This window comes from Phyllostomus hastatus, unplaced genomic scaffold (assembly GCF_019186645.2).
Source record: "Phyllostomus hastatus isolate PE091 unplaced genomic scaffold, TTU_PhHast_1.1 phas_scaffold_1674, whole genome shotgun sequence".
Classification (NCBI taxonomy): Eukaryota; Metazoa; Chordata; class Mammalia; order Chiroptera; family Phyllostomidae; genus Phyllostomus; species Phyllostomus hastatus.
This window is the reverse complement of record NW_025334011.1, coordinates 21,142,286-21,166,103: the sequence shown is the minus strand read 5'-3', so window position 1 is coordinate 21,166,103 and position 23,818 is coordinate 21,142,286. Positions and strand designations below refer to the sequence as shown.

Genomic DNA, 23,818 nt, shown 5'->3' with positions numbered 1-23,818 from the left:
CATTTGGGTCACCCTTAGTCCCCCTGCCACTGGACTTTTAGAAAGCCAACCACCAGGATATATCCCCAGGTTGGAGTATCATTTTCTCTAGAGAGAAAAAAATAGGTCACATACAAAAGATCAAAAAGTAAGCTTTATGAATGAAGTTAGAACTTCTATCTGTGTTGTTCTGGATACCCATATCCTAGAAGAGCACCTAACACAAAAGAGGTGAAGAAAATAGTTCCATAGATATTTGTTCAATGAGTAAATAAATAAATGCTTGAATCAATGTATAAATCAGCAATCAGAATGACACCAAATTTTTCAACAACATTGGAAGCTGGAAGACAGTTCAGTAATGCCTTTAAAATTCTAAGTGAAAGTGATCTTTAGCCTAGAATTCTAGTCTTACATTAACTTTCGTGAAGTGAGAAGGTTGAATTAAAACGTTTTCAAACATGTGAAGTCTTCTTGAACCCTTTCTGAAGGAACTACTGGGGGACGTGTCCGTCAAAACAAGGGGGGCATACAAAAAAAAGTTTGAGATTCAAGAAACAGGGCCCTCAGTTTAAGGGAGAGACTAGGAGAATTCCCAGGACGGTTCTTAGATGAAATTGCAGTATGGCACTAAGGCAGCAGCTGAGAGGGGGAACGGTCCTGACTGGAGCAGTACAGTGGAGGCTCTGGGAGGTGTGTTTTCTAGAAAAAGAAATTGCACTGATAGATTAACTGACTGTTGGCCTCCACTGAGAGGGATTTTGTAGCTCCTTTGGAAAGTTTAGAGTAAAATTTAAGCAAAAAATAATAATGAGCAGGAAAAAGACCAATGAGACCACATAAAAACTTTCACATGACGTTAATAGCAACTTTTACTTATAATTGCCAAATCTTGGAAGCAACCAAGATGTTTTTCAATAGGTGAGTGAATTAATAAACTGTGGTACACTCAACATTAGAATATTATTTCAATGCCAAAAATGAACTATCAAGCCATAAGACAGCATGAGAAACCTTAAAAGCATGTTACTAAGTAAAAGAAGACAATCTGAAAAGGCTACATACTATATGATTCCAACTACATGACATTCTGGAAAAGGCAAAACTACAGAGGCAGTCAAAGGATTAGTGGTTACCAGGATTTGGGGAGAGGGAGGTATGAACAGCCAGAGTAAAGAGAATTCTTAGGGCAGTGAAAATACTCTGTATGATACCATAATGTTAAATACATGTCTTTATACATTTGTTCAGACCTATAGAATGTACAACCCCAAGAGTGAACCCTAATGTAAACTATGGACTTTGGTTAGTATGATGTGTCAATGTAGGTTCATCCACTGTAACCAGTGTACCACTTGGGTGTGGGATGTTAACAGTGGGGGAGCTGCATGTGGGGGTGGGTAGGAGGTATATGAAAACTTGGTACCTTCCTATCAATTTTGCTGAGAATCTAAAATTGCTGTAAAATATAATGAATACAGAAAAAAAACATAAGAAGAAAAAAAGAAGATGTAATCACAGTCCACTATAAAGCTTGGCTGTGAACAATACATACAAACTAAAATAAACTGAATATTGAATTAATCTAAAAGTTAGTAAAACTATATTATAAAAGTGAAAGAAATGAGATGTGAAGAGTATGTTTGTCTTTTGGCAAGGGGGACATAGATTAAGAGGACTAAATCTGTTACTGCCATAAATGGACTTCAATATGTAATTAAATTTAAAAATTCAATTACAAAATAAAATTTATGAACATCAAAAATCAATTAAATTTAAAAAATCAAGAAATAGACATAGAAGTACATGATTAAGACACATGGAGATAAATATCAGAAAAATAGCTATGTGGTTGAAAATTATTGCCACAAGAATGTGAAAAAAGGGCAGAGAATTGCTATTTTCTGTGTCTTTTTGTACTGAGAAATGACACACTGCAGTTACTAGGTGATAGGTACTAACACTAGTCTAAGACACATAAAAATATTTTAGAAAAAATATTTAGTATAGACATACCTCATTTGATTGTGCTTCACTTTATCGTACATCACGAATACTGCATTTTTCACAAATTGAAGGTATGTGGCACCCACGTATTGACCAAGTCTCCTAGAGCCATTTTTCCCACCTTGTGTGCTTCCGTCATGTCTCTGCATCACATTTTGGTAATTCTCGTAATATTCCAAATTGTTATGTTGATCTGTGACCAGTGATCTTTGACGTTACTGTGTAACTATTTTAGGGCACTACAAACTGGACTCACACAAAACAATGAACTGAATGTATAAAGGTCAAGTGTTGTGCCTGCTCCACCGCCTAGCCATTCCCCTAATCTCTCTCCCTCTCCTCAGGCCTCCTTATTCCCTGAGACACAACAATATTGAAATTAGGTCAGATGATAACTCTACAATGGCCTTTAAGTGTCCAAGTGAGAGGAAGAGTCATATATCTCTTATTTTAAATCAAAAGCTGGACATAATTGAGCTTAGTGAGGAAGGCGTGTCAAACACCCAGAAAGGCCAAAAGCTGTGTTTCTTATGCCAAACTGTTAGCCGAGCTATGAATGCAAGGGAAAAATTCCTGAAGGAAATCAAAAGTGCTACTTCAGTGAACATATGAAAGTGAAACAGAGTATTGCTTGTATACAGAAAGTTTTAGTGATTGGGAGAGAAAATCAAACCAGCCAGAACATTCTGGTAAGCCGAAGCCTACTTCAGAGCAAGGCCCTAATTCTCTTCAATTCTGTGAAGGCTGAGAAATATGAGGAAGCTGTACAAGAAAAGTATGAAGCTAGCAGAGGTTGGTCCATGAGGTTTAAGGAAAGAAGCCATCTCTAGAACACAAAAGTACAACATGAAGCAGCAAGTGCTGGTGCAGAAGCTTCAGCAAGCTCTCCAGGAGATCTAGCTAAGATAAAGAGTCAAAGGTAGCTCCACTTGAACAAGTACTCAATGCAGAGTAAACAGCCTTATATTAGAAGAAGATGCCACCTAGAACTTTTAGGGCTAGAAAGGTGTCAGTACCTTGCTTCAAAGCTTCAAAGTACAGGCTGACTCTCTTGGTAGGAGCTAATGCAGTTGGTGATTTTAAATTGAAGTCAATGCTCATTTACCCTTCTAAAAATCCTGGGTCCCTTAAGAATTAGGCCAAATCTACCTGCTTGTGCTCTATAAACAGAACAACAAAGCCTGGATAACAGTACATCTGTTTAGAACATGGCTTACTGAATATTTTAATGCTTAGTAAAAAGATTCCTTTCCAAATAGTACTGTTCATGACAATGCACCTAATCACACAAGAGCTCTGATGGAGATTAGTGTTGTCTTCATGTCTACTAACACCACATCTATTCTGCAGCCCATGGATCAAGGAATAATTTCAAATTTCAAGTCTTATTAGTTAAGAAAATTGTTTCATAATTTTATAGCTGCCATAGATAGTAATTACTCTGATGGATATGGAGAGAGTAAATTAAAAACCTTCTGCAAAGGATTCACCATTCTAGATGCCATTAAGAATATTCATGATTCATGGGAAGAGGTCAATTTATCAACATTAACAGGAGTTTGGAAGAAGTTGACTCCAACCCTCATAGGTGACTTTGAGGGTTCTAGACCTCAGTAGAGGAAGTAACTGAAGATGTGGAAATAGCAGAGGAACTAGAATTAGAAGTAGAGCTTGAAGATGTGACTGAATTGCTGTAATTATATGATAAAACTTTAACTGATGAGGCATTACATGTTTACATAAGCAAAGAAAGTGGTTTCTTTAGATGTAATCTATTTCTGGTGAAGATGCTATAAAGATTGTTGAAATAAAAACAAAGATTTAGAATATTACATAAACTTAGTTGAAAAAGCAGCAACAGGGTTTGAAAGGCTTTACTCCAGTTTTGAAAGATGTTCTGTGGGTATAATGCTATCAAACAGCACTGTATTCTACAGAGAAATCATTCATGAAAGGAAAAGTCAATCAATGCAGCAGACTTCATTGTTGCCTTATTTTAAAAAACAGCCACCTCGACATTCAGCAACCACCATCCCGATCAGTCAGTGACCATCAACATCAAGGAACGAAAGATCCACCAGCAAAAAAAAAATAACATGTCAGCCAACAGTTAGCATATTTTAGCAATAAACTATGTTTTAGTTAAGGTACACACATCTTTTAGATGTGATGCTGTTGCACACTACAGTATCATGTAAACACAACTTTTTTATGCACTGGGAAACAAAAAAATTCATGTGACTCATTTTATTATGATATTCACTTTACTACAGTGGTCCGAAGCTGAACCAAAAATATCTCCAAGGTATGCCTGTACTACTCTCTGGCTTTTTAACTAATACACTACTTAGCAAGAAACAAAAATTGACTTAAAAATAGCCACAGCAGTTCTCAAACTATGTAATTTAATTATACACAGGATTTATGTGTTTATAAATTACAATATAAAGTTCAATTTTATTAGAGCACACATCATTAATAATCTAGAACACCATGGACAGGCAATAATGAGGCAGAATACACATTAAAGTTCTACTGATATGCAAACTGAAACTCATTAACTAAATATTTTCTCTGTGCTGGACTCTGAGTGCATTACATTATCTCATTTAATACACCTTGAGTGACAGACATAATTAGTCTGAAGGAGGTAAATGTTCCAAGGTCACACAGGATGGTGTTATGACTGAATGTGTCCCCCTGCAAAAAAAAAAAAATCACACCCCCAGTGTAATGGTCTTTGGAGATGAGGTCTTTGGGAGATAATAAGGGTTAGATGAGGTATGAGGCTGGGGTTCTGATCTGGTAGGACTAGTGCCCTTATAAGAAGAGACACAGAGACCTCTTTCTCTTTCTTCCTCTCCCCTCCTCTGTACCTGTCTCTGCCACTGTCTCTCCCCCTGCCATCTGCAGTGAAAAGGCTGCCACCTACAAACCAAAAAGAATGTCCTTGCCAGAACCGAACAGTGCTGGTACCCTGATCCTGGAATTTCAGCCTCCAGAACTATGAAACTATATATCCATTCTTTAGGCCACCAAGCCTGTGGTTTTTTGTTATGGCAGCCTCAGCTGACTAATGGGCTGAGGGAAGATGAGAATTTAGGCTCATCTATCTCCATTCTGCCTCCTAAGCCCTGTTATTTCTTCTGGCTCAAAATAATCCAGCGCGCACACACACACACACACACACACACACACACACACACACACACACACCATCCAGAGCTCTGACCACCAGACCGTGACCACTCCAGCAATATCCTACATGAACCCATTGACACTCCAGACACCAGCTATGAGAAGCCAAAGAAGTTGCACTCACCTTAAGAAAATCTGAATTTCCAAAACTGTGTTAAGATCTGGGTCTCAACTTAGATCAAGGATTTTTTCCAGAAAAGGTGCCCTCCCACCTTGTAAATCACACACACTGATTCAGTCATAGGAAGTGCAGGCCAACCCCATTATATGTTTCCTAAGAATGAACAAAGTTACATCTGTTTGCATTTCAGCATTATAGGCTGAACTGTGTCCTCCTACTCCAGAGTTCATATGTTGAAGTCCTAACCCCCAGTACCTCAGAATGTTACCTTATCTGGAGGCCAGGCCTTTAAAGGGGTACTTCAGTTACCTCACCTTCCATGAGGTCATAAAGGTGAGCCCTAGTCCAACACAACTAGTGTCCTACTAAGAAGAGGAAACGGCACACAGACAGGCACAGAGGGCAGACACTGTGAAGCCACAGAGAGAGGATGGTCATCTGTGAGCCAAGGAGAAAGGCCTGGAGTGGCCCCTTCCCTCACACCCCTCTGAAGGAGCCAACTCTGCCAACACTTTAATGTCACATTTCTAGCCTCCAGAACTAAATTAAATAAAATTAAATAAATTAATGAGAAAATAAATTTCTTTCTTAAAGCCACCCAGTCTGTGGTGCTTTGTTACAGCAGCCATAGCAGGCTAACACAGTCCATATCTGCACGTGCCCAAGACCTTGACCGTTCTCCTCTCACCTCCACAATTCCATTCAATCACCAAGGCAAGGATTCAGTCTCCTCATGTTTCTCCTTAAATTCCCATCTGCTCCTCTCATGTGGGTTTTAACTCAGACCTGACCACAATAGTCTCTTGTTTGGTTTCTCAGTTCCTTCCCTTTTCAATCCATCATTTGCACAGGGAAATGTTCACAACAGAGTCCAACCACACAGAAACAGATGGTGGGCCCATGGTGCAGGCACCTGCTGCAACCAGGTAGCCACCTCTGGCGAGCCAGGGAGAAGGGCAGAGGGCCAGAGCTGCAGCTCAGCCACTACTTGAATGACTGGCGTGGCTGTCCTAGTTAAACCTCAGCCTGCCTTACACTATCCCCAGGGTCTGGCCACCCCTCCAGAAAAGCCCTTCAGTGGGTTCCCCCAACCGATGAGATAACACCAGAATTATTTAGCTAGGAGCACCCTTAGTTTTCTAGCAACTGTCTGCTTTTGCAGTCACATGTCCTATGTTTCTTTACTCCTGGAATTCCTACTTACACTTTGAGACTCAACACTAGAACCCTCACCTGTCCAACCTCCACTGGCTTCCTCCCCTGAGCTGCCACACTGCCCTGGATACATCTCTATAACAGCACTTACACTGGATATTCATCACGGGTGCCTGTCCCTCTCAAGGCTGGAGACCCCTTAACAGCAGTGACTGACAGACACTTATTCAGGGCTGTCACAGATGCAGGGTCTCTGGCTGACCAGAGCGGGGCCTCAGAAAACGTCTGGAGATTAGAGGATTGGTATGCTTTTGCCAACAGACACTGAGCTGAACTTAGTAACTTCTTTCCTAAGGAAAGAAGGCTGTTTGTAGCCAAATCAAATTAGGTACCACCTGCCTCTCGACCCTCTCAGCACCCAGTTCTAAGATAAGAACACCTGTTTCCTGCAGCGTAAATATCCACTGACTGGGTGAAGGAAGCCATTAATAAGCTTTGTGCCAGAATCAGTACTGCTGGGAAGAGTGTGTTCAAAAGAAAATCACTTTTTTAAGTGCGTCAGGATAAAATCATTTGGATACAAATTGATTCTTAGTAAACTTGGTCTTGATGAAATTTGTGGTGAGAGTGGTGACTGTGTGGGTCCCCTGGGCCTTCCTCAGTGTAAGTGCAACTCACAAACACGGCCTAGGGGCAGGAATAGCAGTGAGCCCTGGCCTCAGACTTCAGGAGGACGCCTGGCAATTCAATCTGACTGTGGAGAGGTAAGCTGTCTGAGTTGGTTACTTCCAGTTTCTCTTGTTACCTGAGAGGGCAGCTCTCTGGAGGTGGCCCCAGAAGATGGCTTTAGCCCTGGAGGCTGGGCAAAGATGGTGCTCACTCACACAGCCTGGGATGGCTCTAATGTCCCAGTCAGCCAGGGAGTAGAGACTCCGTGCTGAGAAGAGCTCTCTGGGGGTTCTTTTCAAGGATGGGCTGGGGCCTGGATCAGCACCCTGGACAGCAGGGCCGTGGGCTCCTGGCCTGCCCCTGAAGCCCTCTTGTCCGCACTTGGTCTGTTCTGTATCCTGCGGCTCCTGCTCCTCTGACTGCACTCAGTCTGACTCTGTCGTCTGAAGGAGGTCAAAGATCTCCTCTGGGCTGCCCCCTGCCTCCCAGGACAGCATGTGGCTCCCAGGATGTCACGCCTACATGTGCTCCAGGCTCTCCATCCCTGCGAGTCTGGCGTTCATGACCACTCCCTGCCATTCTCTCCAATGGTTTCCTAAATGGGAAGATCCCCTGCATTTGACATGGGGTAAAATGATTTACCCCTGTTTCTCCATCTGGAGCATAGCCTGGGAAGTCAGTCAGCTGTCTCATTCAGCTATGGGGGCTGGGACAGTGACTAAACCCTCTGGGTCTCAGTTTCTCCTTCTGTAAAGTGGGAATTTTGTTAGTCCTACAGAACAGTGTGGCTTTGAGAATTAAATGGAGTTGTACATATCAAGCTGCTAAACTCAGCACATGGTAACAGTTCAGTAATTGCTAAACCTTTTTGATTTTGTTGAGCTTGACACAACACCCCACGCACCGTAGGTACTCACATCTGAGAGACTGTTCTGTATCTTGAATAAACAGCATGTCAAACCTGACTGAACTGCTTAGAGAACATTTTTTAAATGTAGGAAATCTGAATGCTAATGGGGAACTTTGCCCATTTTATCTATTACTCACCTCAGGATATTGTTGATGGTTATGTACACAGCCTAAAAAGGCTTTTTGAATTTAGTGTTCCTCAAAACTACTTAAGTCCTCTGTATATCCCAACAACACAACATTACTTCTATTCATCGGCTTCCTATACTTGAAACCTACCCATGTACACACACCGCACAAAAATTACACAAAGCAAAACCATGGATGCCAACCTGTGTTCTCTCACAAAATCTCTTGCATATAAAAAGTTCCAGTACACAATTCAATAATGTTTAATAACTTAATAGATTTATACAGCTTTTACCATAATTCAGTTTCACACTTCCATCACCCCAAAAAGACCCCTTGTACCCAATTTCTACCACACCCTCACCCACAGCCTCAGGCAACCACTAATCTGCTTTTCATGTCTATTTCACACAGTATTTTGTGCCTGGCTTCTGTCACTTAGCATAATGTTTTTGAGGTTCATCCACGGTGTGCATGTATTCACGTTTCATTCCTTTTTATTGCTGAATAGCATTTCATGTATAGATACACCACATTTTGTTTGTCGATTCACCAGTTGATGGACATCTGGACTGTTTCCATGGTTTGATGATTAAAAATAATGTTGCTATAAAGGTTCCCATACAATGTTTATATTTATGTAAACCTGTTTTTACTTATCTTGGGTAGATACCTAGGAGTGGAGTTTGTGGATCATATGCCAAGTTTATATTTAACTTTCCAAGAAATTATCAAACTGTTTCCAAAACAGTTGCCCTTGAACTTCCACTGATGACTGATTAGTGCCAGCAACCTCTATGTCTCGGCTCCCACCTATGTCTGTCACCTCCTGCACAATCCTACTGAGACTTACTCCAGCAGTGGCACCAACCCAGTGTGTCAGCAGGGGAGCTATGAATGAAGCAGAACTATCACTATCGTTATGTGGCCTGCTGAGACTCATGCCCCAGGGGAAATGGTTAATTAGAATACCAAGAACACCAAAAATCTTTGCAGCTGTTCCTGCCTTTGATTCTGCTATAAAGATCCAGATATTCTCGGGAGCTAAAAATCAAGTGTTAACCAGCCCTAAATGTTTTACTCCTTCACCTCCTGAGGATCCCAAAAAAACTAATGCACTCTTGAGCCAATGTAAAGGTCATTGACAAAGATTATGGGTTCTCCTTAGTGCTCCCACATTTCAACAGATGACCAAGAGTACTAACTCAAACCCCAGCAATTGACATTGAGAGTCCTACAACAAAAAGACTTCCAAACACAGATGCTCTTTGATTTATGATGGGGTTATGTCCTAATAAATCCATTGTAAATTTAAAATATTGCTGTCAAAATGCATTTAATACACCCTGCTTACTGAATATCATAGCTTAGCCTATAGCCACTTTTTACTGAGTGTGTATTGCTTTAAAACCATCACAAAGTCAAAAATATTAAGTCAAATTATTGTAAGGTTGGAGACCATCTGTATCATCACAGGAATAATAAATTCCCTGAGGCAGATCCTCCAAATTATTGGTCTAGCTAATATGTTTTATTCTGCCTCATTTCTCCAGCATCACAGCCACAATGTGCACTCACCTGTGAGGTATCCCAATATACCTACACTAAACCACCTATAGGGTACATCTATATCCCCACCAGTTATGCAGACACAACCTTCATGGGCTCATTCTGTTCCTAAGCACCCACAAATGGCCATATACTGAAAGCACTAGGGGGTGGGGTGAAAGTAGGTTCACACTTGTTCATATGAAAAATAATATAATACAATAATTAGTAAATAATAATACAACAATATAAGCTCTGTGTTTTGTGTACTCACAACTGTAAACCTACTTTTACCCATCCCTGTATTCTTCTAAAGGAGAAACCCATGAAGCTATTTCACAAGACATTCATATTGTGGTCCAGACTTTGACTACCTGTAGCTGGGTCATTGCACACCCAAAAGATCCACCACCTCAGTTAGATCTGGAGGCTTCATTTGATCCTCAGGTGCCATCTGCAGTCAATATCCCTAACCCTGGCACTCTCAAACAAGCCCAACATCCACTTGCTTATTTGGCTTCTAGAAGCAACATATTCCCTATGTACACATTTCATTAAAACCTATTTAGGCAATCACAAGAAAATCAGCCCAATCTGAACAGAGGCCACCACAGAAATGACCCAGGTAAGGATGCCATTAGTCCTATCTGGTGATTCCTTTACTGTGTGAGCCCTAGCCACTATTCTCATGCTTTCTGGAGCCCCCTTGCCCAAATTCATGGATCCAAGGAGAAGCACCCTCACCTGGCTTTATTGGCCACTTGCAGGGTCCCCTGAGTCCAGGAAAAAGGGAACCAATTTATTTTACAGACAACAGCACCACATATGACAGAACATACCAGAGAACTTCTTTCCTTTCTATTACCAAGATGTCCCTGATAAAAGACGGGACCCAAGTGTCAGTCATTTCAACACTGGAGGATACCCTCCAAAAATGTGTGTTCATTGTCCATAGTTTACAGACTCCTGGGTGGTAGCTAATGGCCCTGCTCTTTGGTATAATGTATGGATCAAACACAAAATAGATTTCCCATTCGGGATTTGGCACTATGGGACCTCCACAATGGGAATATATTTCTGTTCAGACCTCATGCGTTATAATTCAAGTTTCTTAGGCCACCGCTCTCCTACTACAGGTCCCGTGAAGGCTCATTTAATGCCATAACCAACCAACTTGTTCACATTTCTTAAGTAGCCTCATGTAGCACCCCCATTCTTCTGGCTCCAAGGGCCTGGTCATTATGGCCTTAAGACCCTTAAATATGGGGTCGAGCATGACAGCATCCCGCTGCCACAGGCTCTAGCCCAAACTGTAGCTTCCCAATATGGCTTTTGTGCCCTGTTCCGCCCCAAGGTCATGGCCAGTAAGGATCATGTCATGGAGAAAATGCCTTTTCTTTCACTAGCAAATTGACTTTATTGACTACTGCCCCAATCTGCAGGCACAAATCATTATGCCCTCATGATGACTGATACTGATGTGGATCTACTTTGGGTTTACCTTCTCCAGTATGCCCCTGCTGACACCACTACTATAAGTCTCAGTGCAGCTTTGTTAGTTCCCTTTAGGACTCACAATATTGTCCACTCTGATTGCGGTACTCATTCAGTATCTGCATGACCCTTACAACAAGGCATCATTTGGAATCTATTTTTTCTATTGTCCACAGGCAGTAGTCCTAATAAAGAATTCTAATAAACATACATAATAGCCTACCTAAAGACACTCTCTTAAAATTGCAAAATGGACAATGGTCTCCCAAATGGATCTTTCTTTTTATCTCTGCTTTAGTTACCTTGAACTATTGAATTTCAGGTCTCATGAATCTTATCAAAATGTAGCTAGGGTCTCTCTTCTCCTTATTCTAGCCATAAAAGAGACTACTACTCACCTGTGGATCTATAAAACCCAACTAGACTCTCCCTTTCCAGAAATAACAACCCCCACTCTGTCATGCCTTCTCAAACCTGGAGCCCAGGTAGCACGATGGTATCCACAGAAAATGAGAGCCCTAACTCCCAAGCAGGCTCTTCTATCTGCTGAAAGAAACCTGTCTGCCAAAGCCTGCTGTCCTTCCTTGATCTGGTGGTTTTAAAGGTTGACTAATTGGAGGTTTCTGTTTGTAAGAAGTAGAAGTCTTGGTGCCTCCTTGGAACTACAACAGTGAGTCTCATCACAGTCTGTGGTATAACAGACACATGTTTGTCATTTTCAGTTGTGTAACACAGACTCGACACTCCCTATAACTGTGTGGATCATTCCCAATGAGGAATGAAAGATCTTGAATTAATTCCCAAGATCAACATTCCCAACATCTTAATTAATTCCCAACATCAACACAGGATGCCAGCTCCACTCCACTATGGTGATTTGAATGTGGGATTGCTCCAAAATTCAGGATGCAATGTCCATAGCTCTCATATTAATAAGAAATAAGAAATTACTAACAACTTCTGAAGCCAAAGGGATACTAATTTTTAGGCACTCTCACAATATTTTCTCAAATATAAAACTTTGCTCCAAAGTCTTAGGGCTACTCACGGACTCATAAGGGATCTACAAAACTCCTGTGCACTCACTACTCTCTCTCTGCATGCCAGGCCCTTTCCTGGAGAACCATCCTCCCTTACTCCTACCTCAGGACTTCCCTGCTTGTGTGAGTAATAAATCTTTCTTTGGTTACAGCAAATCACCACTCTCATGAGCTTCATAGAAGAACCTAACCTTAGGAGGGAGCTGCCCCATGATATGGTAGAGTTGCTAGAAAAGCCATCAGGGAAGGTGTGAAGTGGTTATCTCATTTTGGTTTTCCCATAATAACTAATGATAGTAAGCATTTCTTTCAAATGCTTATTACCCATCTGTATGTCTTCTTTGGTGAAATGTCTATTCAAATCTTCTGCTCATTTTTAAATTTTCAGCTTGTTATTGAGTTCATTGTAAGACTTCTTTATATATCCTGGATACAACTCTTTTACTGCTATATGATTTTCAAATATTTTCTCTTAGTCTGTGGTTTATATTTTCATATTCTTAGCAGTGTATGTAGTAGCACAAAAGTTTTTAATTTTAACAAAATACAATTGATCATTTTTCCTGTATTGATTAAACTTTAAGTGTTTCTTTTTACTGAATCCAAATTCATAAAAATTTCTTTTTTCTCCCGGAGGATTTATGGAATACTAGATTATAAAATTATATATTAGAGAGTTCTTATATTCTTACAATAACTAAAAGGTAATGGAAATTACAATAATTTCAAAAGCACAGGTTATTCCTATAAAATTACTTTTATAAATAATTATACCCATAGATGTAAATTTCCCCAATGACTGATTATCTACAGCATATACAAAGTATTTCTAGTACTTCATGCAACAAAATTATGTTTTTGAAATATGAAAGTATAGACAAGATAGATTTAACTTCTAGTGTACACACAAAGATACTAAAGCAATAACCATCTTCCTAATGGCAAAGGAAACTATAAAATAAGACATCAGGACACAAGAACATTTTCCTCAAGTTTGCCCACGGCCTCAGTGGCTCTATAAAGAGCTCCCTTTTCTGCCCAGATGAGAGCTTGCAGAACCTTTGCAAACCTGAACCCCAGAGCAGCTAAACCTAGTGGCTCTAAAAAGAATCACTGTAGCTGGCAGTGAAGACATATATTTATTTCCTTTTCTTCTCTTCCTATTCCTTCCACTGTGGCCAAGCCTCTTTCTCACTGTTTCCTGTTAGCACTTAATCTGGCAAAATGTTTGCAATTCTCTATAATACCGCCCCCCCCCCCCAAAATCATTCCTCCCACCAGACAGGCAGGCTTCTCTTTGTTGTTTCAAAATTCATCCTAATGCCTGTTGGCTCAAGGAAAATGTCTACTTAGGGCATGGTGAATTAACACACAAGGCCAGACCACATTAAGGCAACCTAGATTTATGTTTCGATGGACCCACCTTCACTTTTGTTCGCACATGTGAACAGTATTGTCTGCTGAATGTTGCCTCTTAAGTCATAAAAAGAAACACTCAGCCTCTTTGTGAAGACAGGCCCTGTAGTGGGAGTAGTGGAGTCATATGAGTGTAACAGAGAGTAAAATTTCACCTCCACAGAGCGAATGGGGCCAATCAGACACCATTTCTACATGAACTCCTATTTCCTCACCCACCTATGCCACAAAGCAAAGGAAAGAGCAGAACATTTCTTCCTGTCCTTCAAGCACCCTGGCTTTGCTGTCCACATGGCAATGCACCCACAGAAGCCTGGCAGTGACTGCAGTCCCCATTCTGAAGCCCTGCCCCTGGGCCAGGTGGCCTGGACAATGTGTCCTGCAGCTTCATCAGCAGAGCAGCTGAAGTGGGACATCAGCAGCATAGAACAAAGGGATGGAAAGTAACAGTCTGGGAGGCACCAATGAAACCCGTTTCCCGGCAGGGAACATGAGGAGACTGACCCCAGAGCAAAAATGGAGAACTCCCTCTAAATATTGAAAGAAAGGGACAGCAATTAAGGCACAGGATTCAGAAGGAGGAAAAGAGGTAGATTGCAAGATTTAAAGCCTCATTTCAAATTATTTCAGAAACCAGACTAAAGGCAACTTTAAAGCAGACTGAATTTTTAACATCGGGACGTGTATAGTATCAATATTTCTAAAAGCAAAGAAGTAAAAATATAAAGTGAATTTGATCATCTTCGAAAGTAAAATTCAATAGCCTTTATCAATCTGGAGGGTGGGGGGAGAAGAAAGGGAAAAGAGGGTGAAATCAGCTTTTCCAGAGTTCCCTTCAAGCTCAGTTCACACTCATCTTGAATTTTCTGAAGTTCAGAGTTATGATCCCAATGTGAACATAGACAACAGAAAAATGTCGCATAAAACATTACAACTTCCACTGTAAGACAGTAGAGAGTAATCAGTACCCAATTCTCTCTCTTCTGACTACATTCTTATGAAAGCACACAAGTCTACACAAAATGACAACCTCACATAGCTGCTTCAGAAGTCAGCCAGATTTGGGGAAGAAATGCTGGTAACAAGGGGGCACGTGGAACCACCCAGAGCAATCACCAGTAGCTGATGTCAAATTTTACCTTTGAAACAGAGCAGGTCAAAGGAGAAAAAAAGAGAGAGGCTTTGATCTTCCTCCCACGGTCTACCTTTCTTTAAGTAGAGAGGCTGCCCAACCAGAAAATCAGGTGGACGCTCCCACACAGGAAGGACCTGCTTCCTGAGGCTGGCTGGGTGCCCCTGGCTCACTCATCCTCCTGAGATTAGACCTCTATTGTATCATAAAGTGACACTAAAGGAATGGAAGGAAAATCAGTCATTGCACCCTGGGACGTGAAGGGGATAGGCAGATATGGGGAGAACCCCAGGCCCCCAGTCCTCCCTTGATTTCGGGTAACTTGGTCACACACCATTCCCAGCAGCAGCGGAAGTCCAGGTTCATTAGCATCACCCATGGATAGATGTAGTTTCTGACGGCCATGAGAGCAAGACATGGGAGCAAGAGGCAGCTTTGAGGTCCAGTATTTAAAAACTCAAATAACATAGACACAGACAACAGCATGGTGATTACCAGAGAAAAAGGGGTATGAGAGGAGGTAGAAGAAGGTATAGGGGTGATAAACAGTGATGGAAGGAGACTTGACTTTGGATGGTGAACACACAATACAATACACAGATGATGTATTACAGAATTGTACACCTGAAACCTACATAATTTTATTAACCAATATTACCCCAATAAATTCAATAATAAATACTTCAATGAGTAAATTTTGTTACCTGTATTTACATTTTAAAAGCTCAAATTAGTAAGTTTTACATTATATGTATTTTATCACAATGTTTTCAATTCAAATTTTTAAAAAGCAGACACCTGTTTAAGGGCTATATGGTTCATCCTCTCATGTGGTTTATTCTTGAAGAAGGGAAATTTCTTCCTAGTGGAGACACAAGAAGTTCTAAAGTGTCCTATCACAGGGCAGAAGGCCAGAGTGAGTATTCCACATCTCTCTCTCTCTCTCTCATCAATAAACATATCCTCGGGTGAGGATTAAAAGGAATAATAATAAAAAGAAGGCCCCCCAAATCATAAAACTTATAAAAAAGATTCTATAACTTAAGGTGCAAATATTGTTTTTAAGATATGAAGAAAAATGCTACTTTTGAAAAGTATGTACCATAAGAAACAGAAGGAAGCCCTGGCTGGTGTGGCTCAGTGGCTGAGTGCTGCCCTGGGAACCAAAGGGACGCTGGTTCAATTCCCAGTCTAGGGCACATGCCTGGGCTGCAACCCCAGTCCCCTGGGTTGCAGGCCAAGTGCCCCATGCAAAAGGCAACCACACATTGATGTTTCCCTCTCTTCTCTCCACCTTCCCCTCTCTAAAAAATAAATAAATAAAATATTTTTAAAGTCTGTATCTTTAAAGAAAAGAGAAAAGAAACAAAAAAACACCCTTTAGAAAGCATTTGCTTCACATCCTCAAGAAAGTATGAAGAAGTGGAAGGTGGGATTTAAAAGAGTACTTAGATGCTAAGCTGTAAACTGATGTGATAAGGTGCAGCCTAAAAAGAATAAAAATAAACTATAAAAAAAAATGTAATAGATTTACTGTTTTAGATAGGGCAAAATAGTTGACACTACAGAAAAATAATTCAATAATGTAGAGGACAAACTTGAGAAGCCATTCCAGAAGGCAGAGGAAAAGGATAAACTAAGAAATGATCAGTAGATGAGTGAATAAAACAATTGTGGGACATTTACACAATGGAATACTACTTGGCTGTAAAAAAGAAGATAATTTTACCATTTGCAACAGTATAGCTAGATCTGGAGAGCATTATGCTAAGTGAAATAAGCCAGTCAGAGAAAGACAAATGCCATATGATTTCACTCATATGTGGAATGTAATGAACAAACTGAACTAACAAACAAAATAGAGACAGACTCACAGAGAGCAGGATGACAGCTACTATTGGAGGGTGCTGGTTGGGGGGGGGGGGGGTGAAAGGATTGAACCAAAAGAAAAAAAGACTCATGAACATGGACAACAGTGTGGTGACTATAGGAGGAGGGGGTGTAAGGGGTTAAATTGCAATGAAAAATACAATAAAAAATTTTAAGCAATTATAATTTATTTATACAACCAAGTAGTATAGATTAAATTTTGCACCCCTGCTAGATAAATAGTCAAAATCATATATGATAAGAAATATAAAATATGTCAAAAGACCAGTTTTAAAAAACATAACAGAATGATATAAATGTTTAAAACTTAATAAAATGGACCATATTCAGGAAAAATAATATGAATTACCTCTATTAGCTCAATAAGTTTGCCAAGAAGAATAGAAATATGCCAAAAGAAGCTGAAAAATCATCAAAGAATTACCTCGAAAAAGGCCTAGGACCAGATAATTTAATTAGTACATTCTCTCAAAGTTTCCCCAAGGGGAAACCCCAGAAAGTGTAACAAACGGTACCCAGACTTGGAAAAAGATAGAATGCTCCCAATTCATTGGAGAGCTAGGCCACCTATAGTACACAACCCTGCGTAAAATAAAAGCATAGGCCACCATCTTTCTCAAAAGCTTTGTTACTCCAGGATTTCCTAGTGCCTTTAATATGCTGGGAAATTCCAGTGGGAGGCTTGTGGGAGGCAGTGTTGTTCCCCACTATAAGACTTCTTCCAGGCTCCCCAGACCCTTCTTATGACCAAGCAGGAGCCACATGGGGCCATTGAATCATTCAATCAGAAGATTAAGATGACCTGAGAGCCAAGAATATATGGAAGAATACATAGAAGGAAAGAGATTCACAAAATATAAATAGAAGAAAAGAAGAGGAAAGGGAAAATACACTGCAATATACAAAATTGCAATCATAGCAATGCTGAAGCATGAAGCACATTCTGCTGGTGAAATGTAATTTGATTCAACTCTTCTAGGAAGCACTTGGCCATGTGGATTTAGAATCGAATACACTCACTTTTTGATCAAATAATCCAACTTCTAACAGTCCATCCTGGAGAGGTGATCTAATATGAAGATTTACATACAAGAATGTACTTGACAGAATTATTAATAGCAAACCAAGCAAAATGAAAACAAAACAGGAAGCCATCCAAATATCTAAAACTGGAAATGGTTAAGTGGATTATGGCACATTCACATGACAAATATGCAACAATCAAAAGCAATGATTTAGGAAAAAATAAATGATGTGTGTGTTTAATTGTTTAGGATAAAAGGTAGAATACAAACTACAGAGTATAATCTTAAGTATATTTTTAAATACATATATATATATATATATATATATATATATATATATATATATATATATATATAGGAAAAACTATTGGAAGAATATAGACCAAATACTTAATGTCTCTGGGTGGTGGAACTCTGGGTAAATATTGTATTTACACATTTCTCACATTATCTAGCTTTTGCACCAAGCATGTATTACTTTCATAATCAGAAAATGATAAAAAAAAAGAATTATTGCACGTGGATAAAATACTCATGTGAGTGAAAGAGCAATTTAAGTCTCCATTCACTGAGGACAAATACATTCTCACCCCAATGACTCTTACACAGGTGTCCGTGAAAGCATGAAGGCAGAAGGCAAACCAACCAAATCCCCCAATAAAGACAAGCTGAGCTGCTTCTCCCAGAGGTTTTCATTAGCAAGAGGGGAATTGAACACCCATTTTTTAAAGTGCAGCTGCTTTCGGATATCCCTTGGTTCCAGGAACCAAAGGAACAGCCTTTACAGGGAAGATTCAGGGAGTGAGGAGTTACACGCTCAAGTGTGCACACACATCCTTTCTTTTCTTCTCTCCCTTTCTCTTTCTTAACAAAACACACACACACACACACACACACACACACACACACACACCCCTCTCAATCCTGTCATCCTAGCCAGACAACTAAAAGCGCGACCTACTGATGCAGCCGCGCCCCATCCCCACACCGCAGATACCTGTTTGTGGCGCGCGTCAGCTGGGTCTCCGAGCTCTTGGGCGTCCTCAGCGCTGCGGGGGTGCCGTGGGTGACCTCCCTGCTTTCCGTGGGCCTGCACAGCCAGGAAAAAAACTAAGTTATTAACACCTCGCGGGGAGCAGTAGACTGGCAGGCTGGGTACCGCGCTCGCTGCCTGGCCGGGACTTCCCTGCGCTCCCTGGCTCCCGCGGGTGGGGCGCGGCGTCGGGGGTGGGGGGCTCTGGAGTCCCGGTGTCTGAAGAAGCTCAGGGCGGGAAGGAAAGAAAAACTCGCACTGGCATGAACAGCCCCCAGGAAGCTGATGCAGAACCCGACGGCAGGACCTTCCCTCGCGCAGAACGAAGCACGCTGGGGCCCTCACAACACAGACCCATCCCTTTCCACCCCAGGCGGTGCCCAAGCGGTCCAAGTGTCGCCCCTCTGGTATCACCCCCGCCCCCCCAACACACACTCAGCCAGCCCTGCCTCCTGGACTCCCCCATCCCACCCCACCCTCCAGCCACTGCTGCCCCTTGGCTGATCCTCGCATCAGCCAAAAGTGTGCGCTGCCCAAGTCAAGCGGATCGGAGGCTGGGGCCCCGGGAGCGCACAGCAGGGCGCACAGCGGGGTGCTCGGAGGGGTGCGCGGAACCCGCGGTCCCCGGAGAGCTGCCAGTGGGTTACCTGGGGCGAGCAGGCGAGTCGGTTGAGCCCGAGAGCAGGCGCAGCAGCAGCAGCAAGCTGGCGAGCAAGGCAAGCAGCGCGCCCCCCGGCCGCATCCTGAGCCACGGGCGCGGCCGCCGCCGCCGCCGGTGCCCCGGCGACACACAGCGCAGGCGGCCGCGACTCGCGGCTCTTGCCGCGGCCGCCGCAGCCACGCACACCTCCAGTGTTCCCGGGCGGCGGGATAGGAGACGACAGCGCTCAGCGCGGCGGCACTCTTGGGCGCCCCCGGCCCAGCCTGCACCGTCTTTGGGGGCCAACGAAGACGCCGCGTCCCGGCTCTCCCACTTCTCCCCACGGCCCTAGACCGCCCAGCTCAGCGCTCGGGTTACTGTGACGATTCGCCAAGCTCGCTTCCTCGCCTCCCGGAGGCGCTCGGAGCAGCTGCCCGCTTTAGTCGCCGCGGCTGCCGCTGCCTCTGCCGCTGCCGCCACCGCCGCCGCCGCGCAGGGTCACCTGAAGGTTGGGGCGCAGGAGCTCGACTCCGTGCTGATTGGGCTCTAACTTTTCTGTGCCCTCACGTGCTCCTGAGTGCCCGCGTGCTTTTCACTGAATCCCACGCAACCCATCCATGCGCACCAACTCCGTCTGCGTCCCTGCGGTTGACAGGGCTTACAGGGGCGGAAGACCGGGGAAAAAGGGCCCACTTTAAAAACTTTGAAAACTAGGTAGTCGCTCTGCTGGATCGTCCCACGCGTGAAGACTGCCAAGAACTTGGCAATTGTTGGATAGGTGCCGGCGCCAAATAGGAGTAACCTCCCCTGTCTTAAACGCAGAATCAAAGGCACAGAGAGAGAATCGATTTCTAGGGCCAGGCAATCTTTAGCAGACCTCAAACTACTGCCCGAGGCCTGCATCCCGCCCCTGCCTGTTTGTGTAGTTTTATTGGAACACCTTCCTGACCACTCCTTTGTATCATCAATGGCTGCATGTGACCGTATTACCTACGGCAGGTTTTATGTGTGGTACGAGGGCACAGTTGAGTAGTGTGAGAAAGTTAACAAATTTTTACTAGCTGTCCCTTTTTGGAAAAAAATTGCCAGACCCCTGATTTCATCTGCTTTAGCATCTCGTATATTAATTATCTCATTTATTGCAAGAGAGTGATCCGATGACAATGATATAACCTGGCTACCCAGTTATTTTGTGGGGAGCGGGCCTCTCCTCTTTCAGCCCCATGTATACATATCCTATCTACATGTGTAGCCCACAGGCTTCCCAAGCACCCACCCCCTTTGTCACTGCCCCAGGTTTTGCCCCTAACTCTGGGCCCTTGAGGAACACCAATAAGCCCTAAACCCCCTTACATTTACGTGAGGGCTCATTAAACTTTCAGTCTACTTTCGTACAGCTTTTAAGAATTTTCAGAAACAACCTTTGGACTCTACCATCTTGTAAGTACTTTGATAAAGGTAGTTTGAAAGGCTTTAATGAGTTAACTTTTCTGAGCAACAAAAACATTCATATTTTAACTGGAGTCTCCTAGGGGCGTAAGGTCTTCAGCTACAAGACCAGTGTGAGAGCGTTTTGGGAACAAGTAGACCAGACAGCTCAATAAAGCTGCTGCCAGCAATTTTTGCCATCAAAGTTCTCTTTTTGCTAATTCTGCATTTGTTCTAATTAAGAATATTTATTGGAAAATATACCAGAACTGTGCACATAGTAATTGATCAATACGTATTTGGTCAGTGAATAAAACACCTTTGAAGTGAACAACAACAACAACAAAGAAAACACCTCAGAACTAATGCTATTCTTAAAGAAAAAGGAGCAAAAGCTGAAAATAACTGTGACTGGAAATAGCTCACTATTGCTGTTGAAATATACACAAATCAATAAAGAAAATGTTGCTACTTTTATGGTAAGACCAGTGTTTTTAGGGATCCAGCTGCTTATCTGAGTACGGTATAATAAAGTCGTGCTGTATTCAGTGCTAAAATAGTAAAGTAATCCAATTGTACATGTTTGAAAGTTTAAGCATTCTGTTAGATAAGTAGGATAGAGCCCAATTATCTTGAAAATAAAAAGTCTGGATGTGGAAGACAGTCTGAATGAAAAAGTTGTCTGGATTGGGAAGATAGTCTCAGTTTTATTTCTGTTAGAGCAGAAAGGAATTGTGCAGACAACTCACACTGAAGATGGCTTGCAGAAACATAAGAGGGCATTATTGTATCAACCAGGAAGTGGCAATTTTACCTACATTACTAAAGTTTAATATTTCAGCACAGTTGGGCTCACAGCAACAACAGGAGAGCCAGCCTTGCACTAGGCTCCCTAAACACTCTTGCTGAAAATGAAGTAACGTTTTATCAAGCCAATGGCTATCAGCAGGGGACTCACAAAAGCCCACTTTAATTGGAAAATCAAGTGTAAATTTGCAATGGGAATTCTGAACTGAGTGCTAAAATTTGACAGTAAGTAACTTTACCACAAGCTTTGAAATTGAAGACTTGGGTTGGTAAAATATGAATTATTTTGCTTATCCTTGAGAGATGAAAGAACTTGACAAAAACACATTTCCTAAGTATTATCAGCCATTGAACCAACACTGGAAAGATGTACACTTGGTAACTTAACATTTGCAGGTTCACCAGCACCACAAAGATCTATGCCATGTAGTAATCTGAGATATTACCAAGGCTTAGAATAGACCCAGAGACCTGGGCTGATGTACAGAAGCCCCAGTGAGTGTATAAACCTGCCGTACTTACCCACTCTGCCCAGCATTTGCCTCTCATTTTTCCTATAGTATCAGGAATTCCCTCAGTTTTATAAAATAACTTTTCATCATCAAGAATGGCCTTAGTTTTATAACATAACTTTTTTAAAAGATTTTATTTATTTATTTTTAGAGAGGGAAGGAAGGGAGAGAGAGAGAGAGAGAGAAACATCAATGTGCGGTTGCTGGGGGTTATGGCCTGCAACCCAGGCATGTACCCTGGCTGGGAATCAAACCTGCAACACTTTGGTTTGCAGCCTGTGCTCAATCCACTGAGCTACACCAGCCAGGGTAACATAACTTTTTAGAAAATGACTGGGAGGGTTTGATATATACAAAATGTCCGAGTAATTAAAAATCTTCCTGGAAGTTGGGTTTCTTATTTTTGGTGTAAGGGTTTAAATACTTCCATATTCATGGATTTGGGGATTCATGAAAAAGAATCAAGTGTCTACTATACCTGTGGTTTTCACCCGCAGGGACTCTCAGTACAGGGAAAGGAAGGAGTGCTACAAGAAACACAAAAAATTGATGCACCGAAGAGTCTTTTCCTTCATTTGGGTGACATTTTTATCTCCCTGTCTAGAAAGAATGGTTTCTGATGTCTTCAGCTGTTTGATTGGTTTTAGCGATATTAGAGATTTGTGAGGACTGCAGGACAATAGCACATTTATAAATATTAATTATTTCTTGGGAGAGAGAATTCATAAGGATAGTATAACCAAGGCTACATATTTTCAATAAGTCATAGGATATAAATAAAAGTAGAAATAACTTCAAGAAATCAATAACCTTCTATGGGGGTATGTTTTCAAATATGTTTTATTCAAATTAGCTTTTGCCTATTGCTAACTAAATATAAAAAATGGAAGCAATTTAGTGTATCAAGTAGTTTTAATTTTAAAGATAGAATATCTAGGCAGACATATAAATTCTATACAGGCCTTATGTATATAAGAAATCTAAATTGTAGAATAACTAAAATTAAAAAAAAAGAATCAGTATTCTGATAATAAAATAGATCTTTAATGTATAAAACGTTCAAACTTCTGAAACTCCTCTCCCTGAAGTCACTTAAAAGATCATTAAGGGCCCTTTAGGTGGCTCAGTTAGTTGAGTATTGTCCATAAACTGAAAGGTCATGGGTTCAATACCTGATCAGGGTACATACCTAAGTTGCAGGTTCAGTCCTGGTTAGGGCACTTATATGAGACAACCAATCAATGTTCTCCTTCCTTCCCCCTCTCTCTAAAGTCAATAAACATATCCTTGGGTGAGGATTTTAAAAAATCACAAAGGACCAAAAACAGAAGTAGAAACTATTTATCCTGAAACTACAGAATGGCCAAAACCCCATTCCACAAACTACAAAAATGCCTGGTAAAGGTAAACCGACTGGAGAAGAATATCGTGTTCAAAGCATATCTCCCAGTTTGTGACCTTAGATTTTGGGAGGAAAAATGAAAAAGTTTTTGAAGACCCTACTAATCCTCGATTTGGAAGAGCCAAGGTTGGAAGTAGGTCACAGCAAAAATGAGCAGCAATCAGTGTGTGCCGCCAGGGCTACCGAGACGAAGGAGAGATGGTGACCACTGTCTCTGTCTTCAGTGAATCCAGCTTTCCAGCCAGAGGAATGATGACCTAGAGACAGTGCTGTTACAGGAGAGA

The 23,818-nt window shown here is 41.7% G+C and overlaps 1 protein-coding gene across 1 annotated transcript in view; it reads right to left on the bottom strand.

The window, feature by feature from the left end:
• Nucleotides 1-19,841, bottom strand: part of ST8SIA6 (ST8 alpha-N-acetyl-neuraminide alpha-2,8-sialyltransferase 6) — a 132,488-nt gene extending 112,647 nt beyond the window's left edge. The window contains 2 exon segments of the mRNA XM_045858027.1: nt 18,710-18,802; nt 19,393-19,841. Of these exon segments, the coding sequence (XP_045713983.1) occupies nt 18,710-18,802; nt 19,393-19,487 (188 nt within the window). The 5' untranslated portion in view covers nt 19,488-19,841.
• Between the last annotated feature and the right edge of the window lie 3,977 nt (nt 19,842-23,818).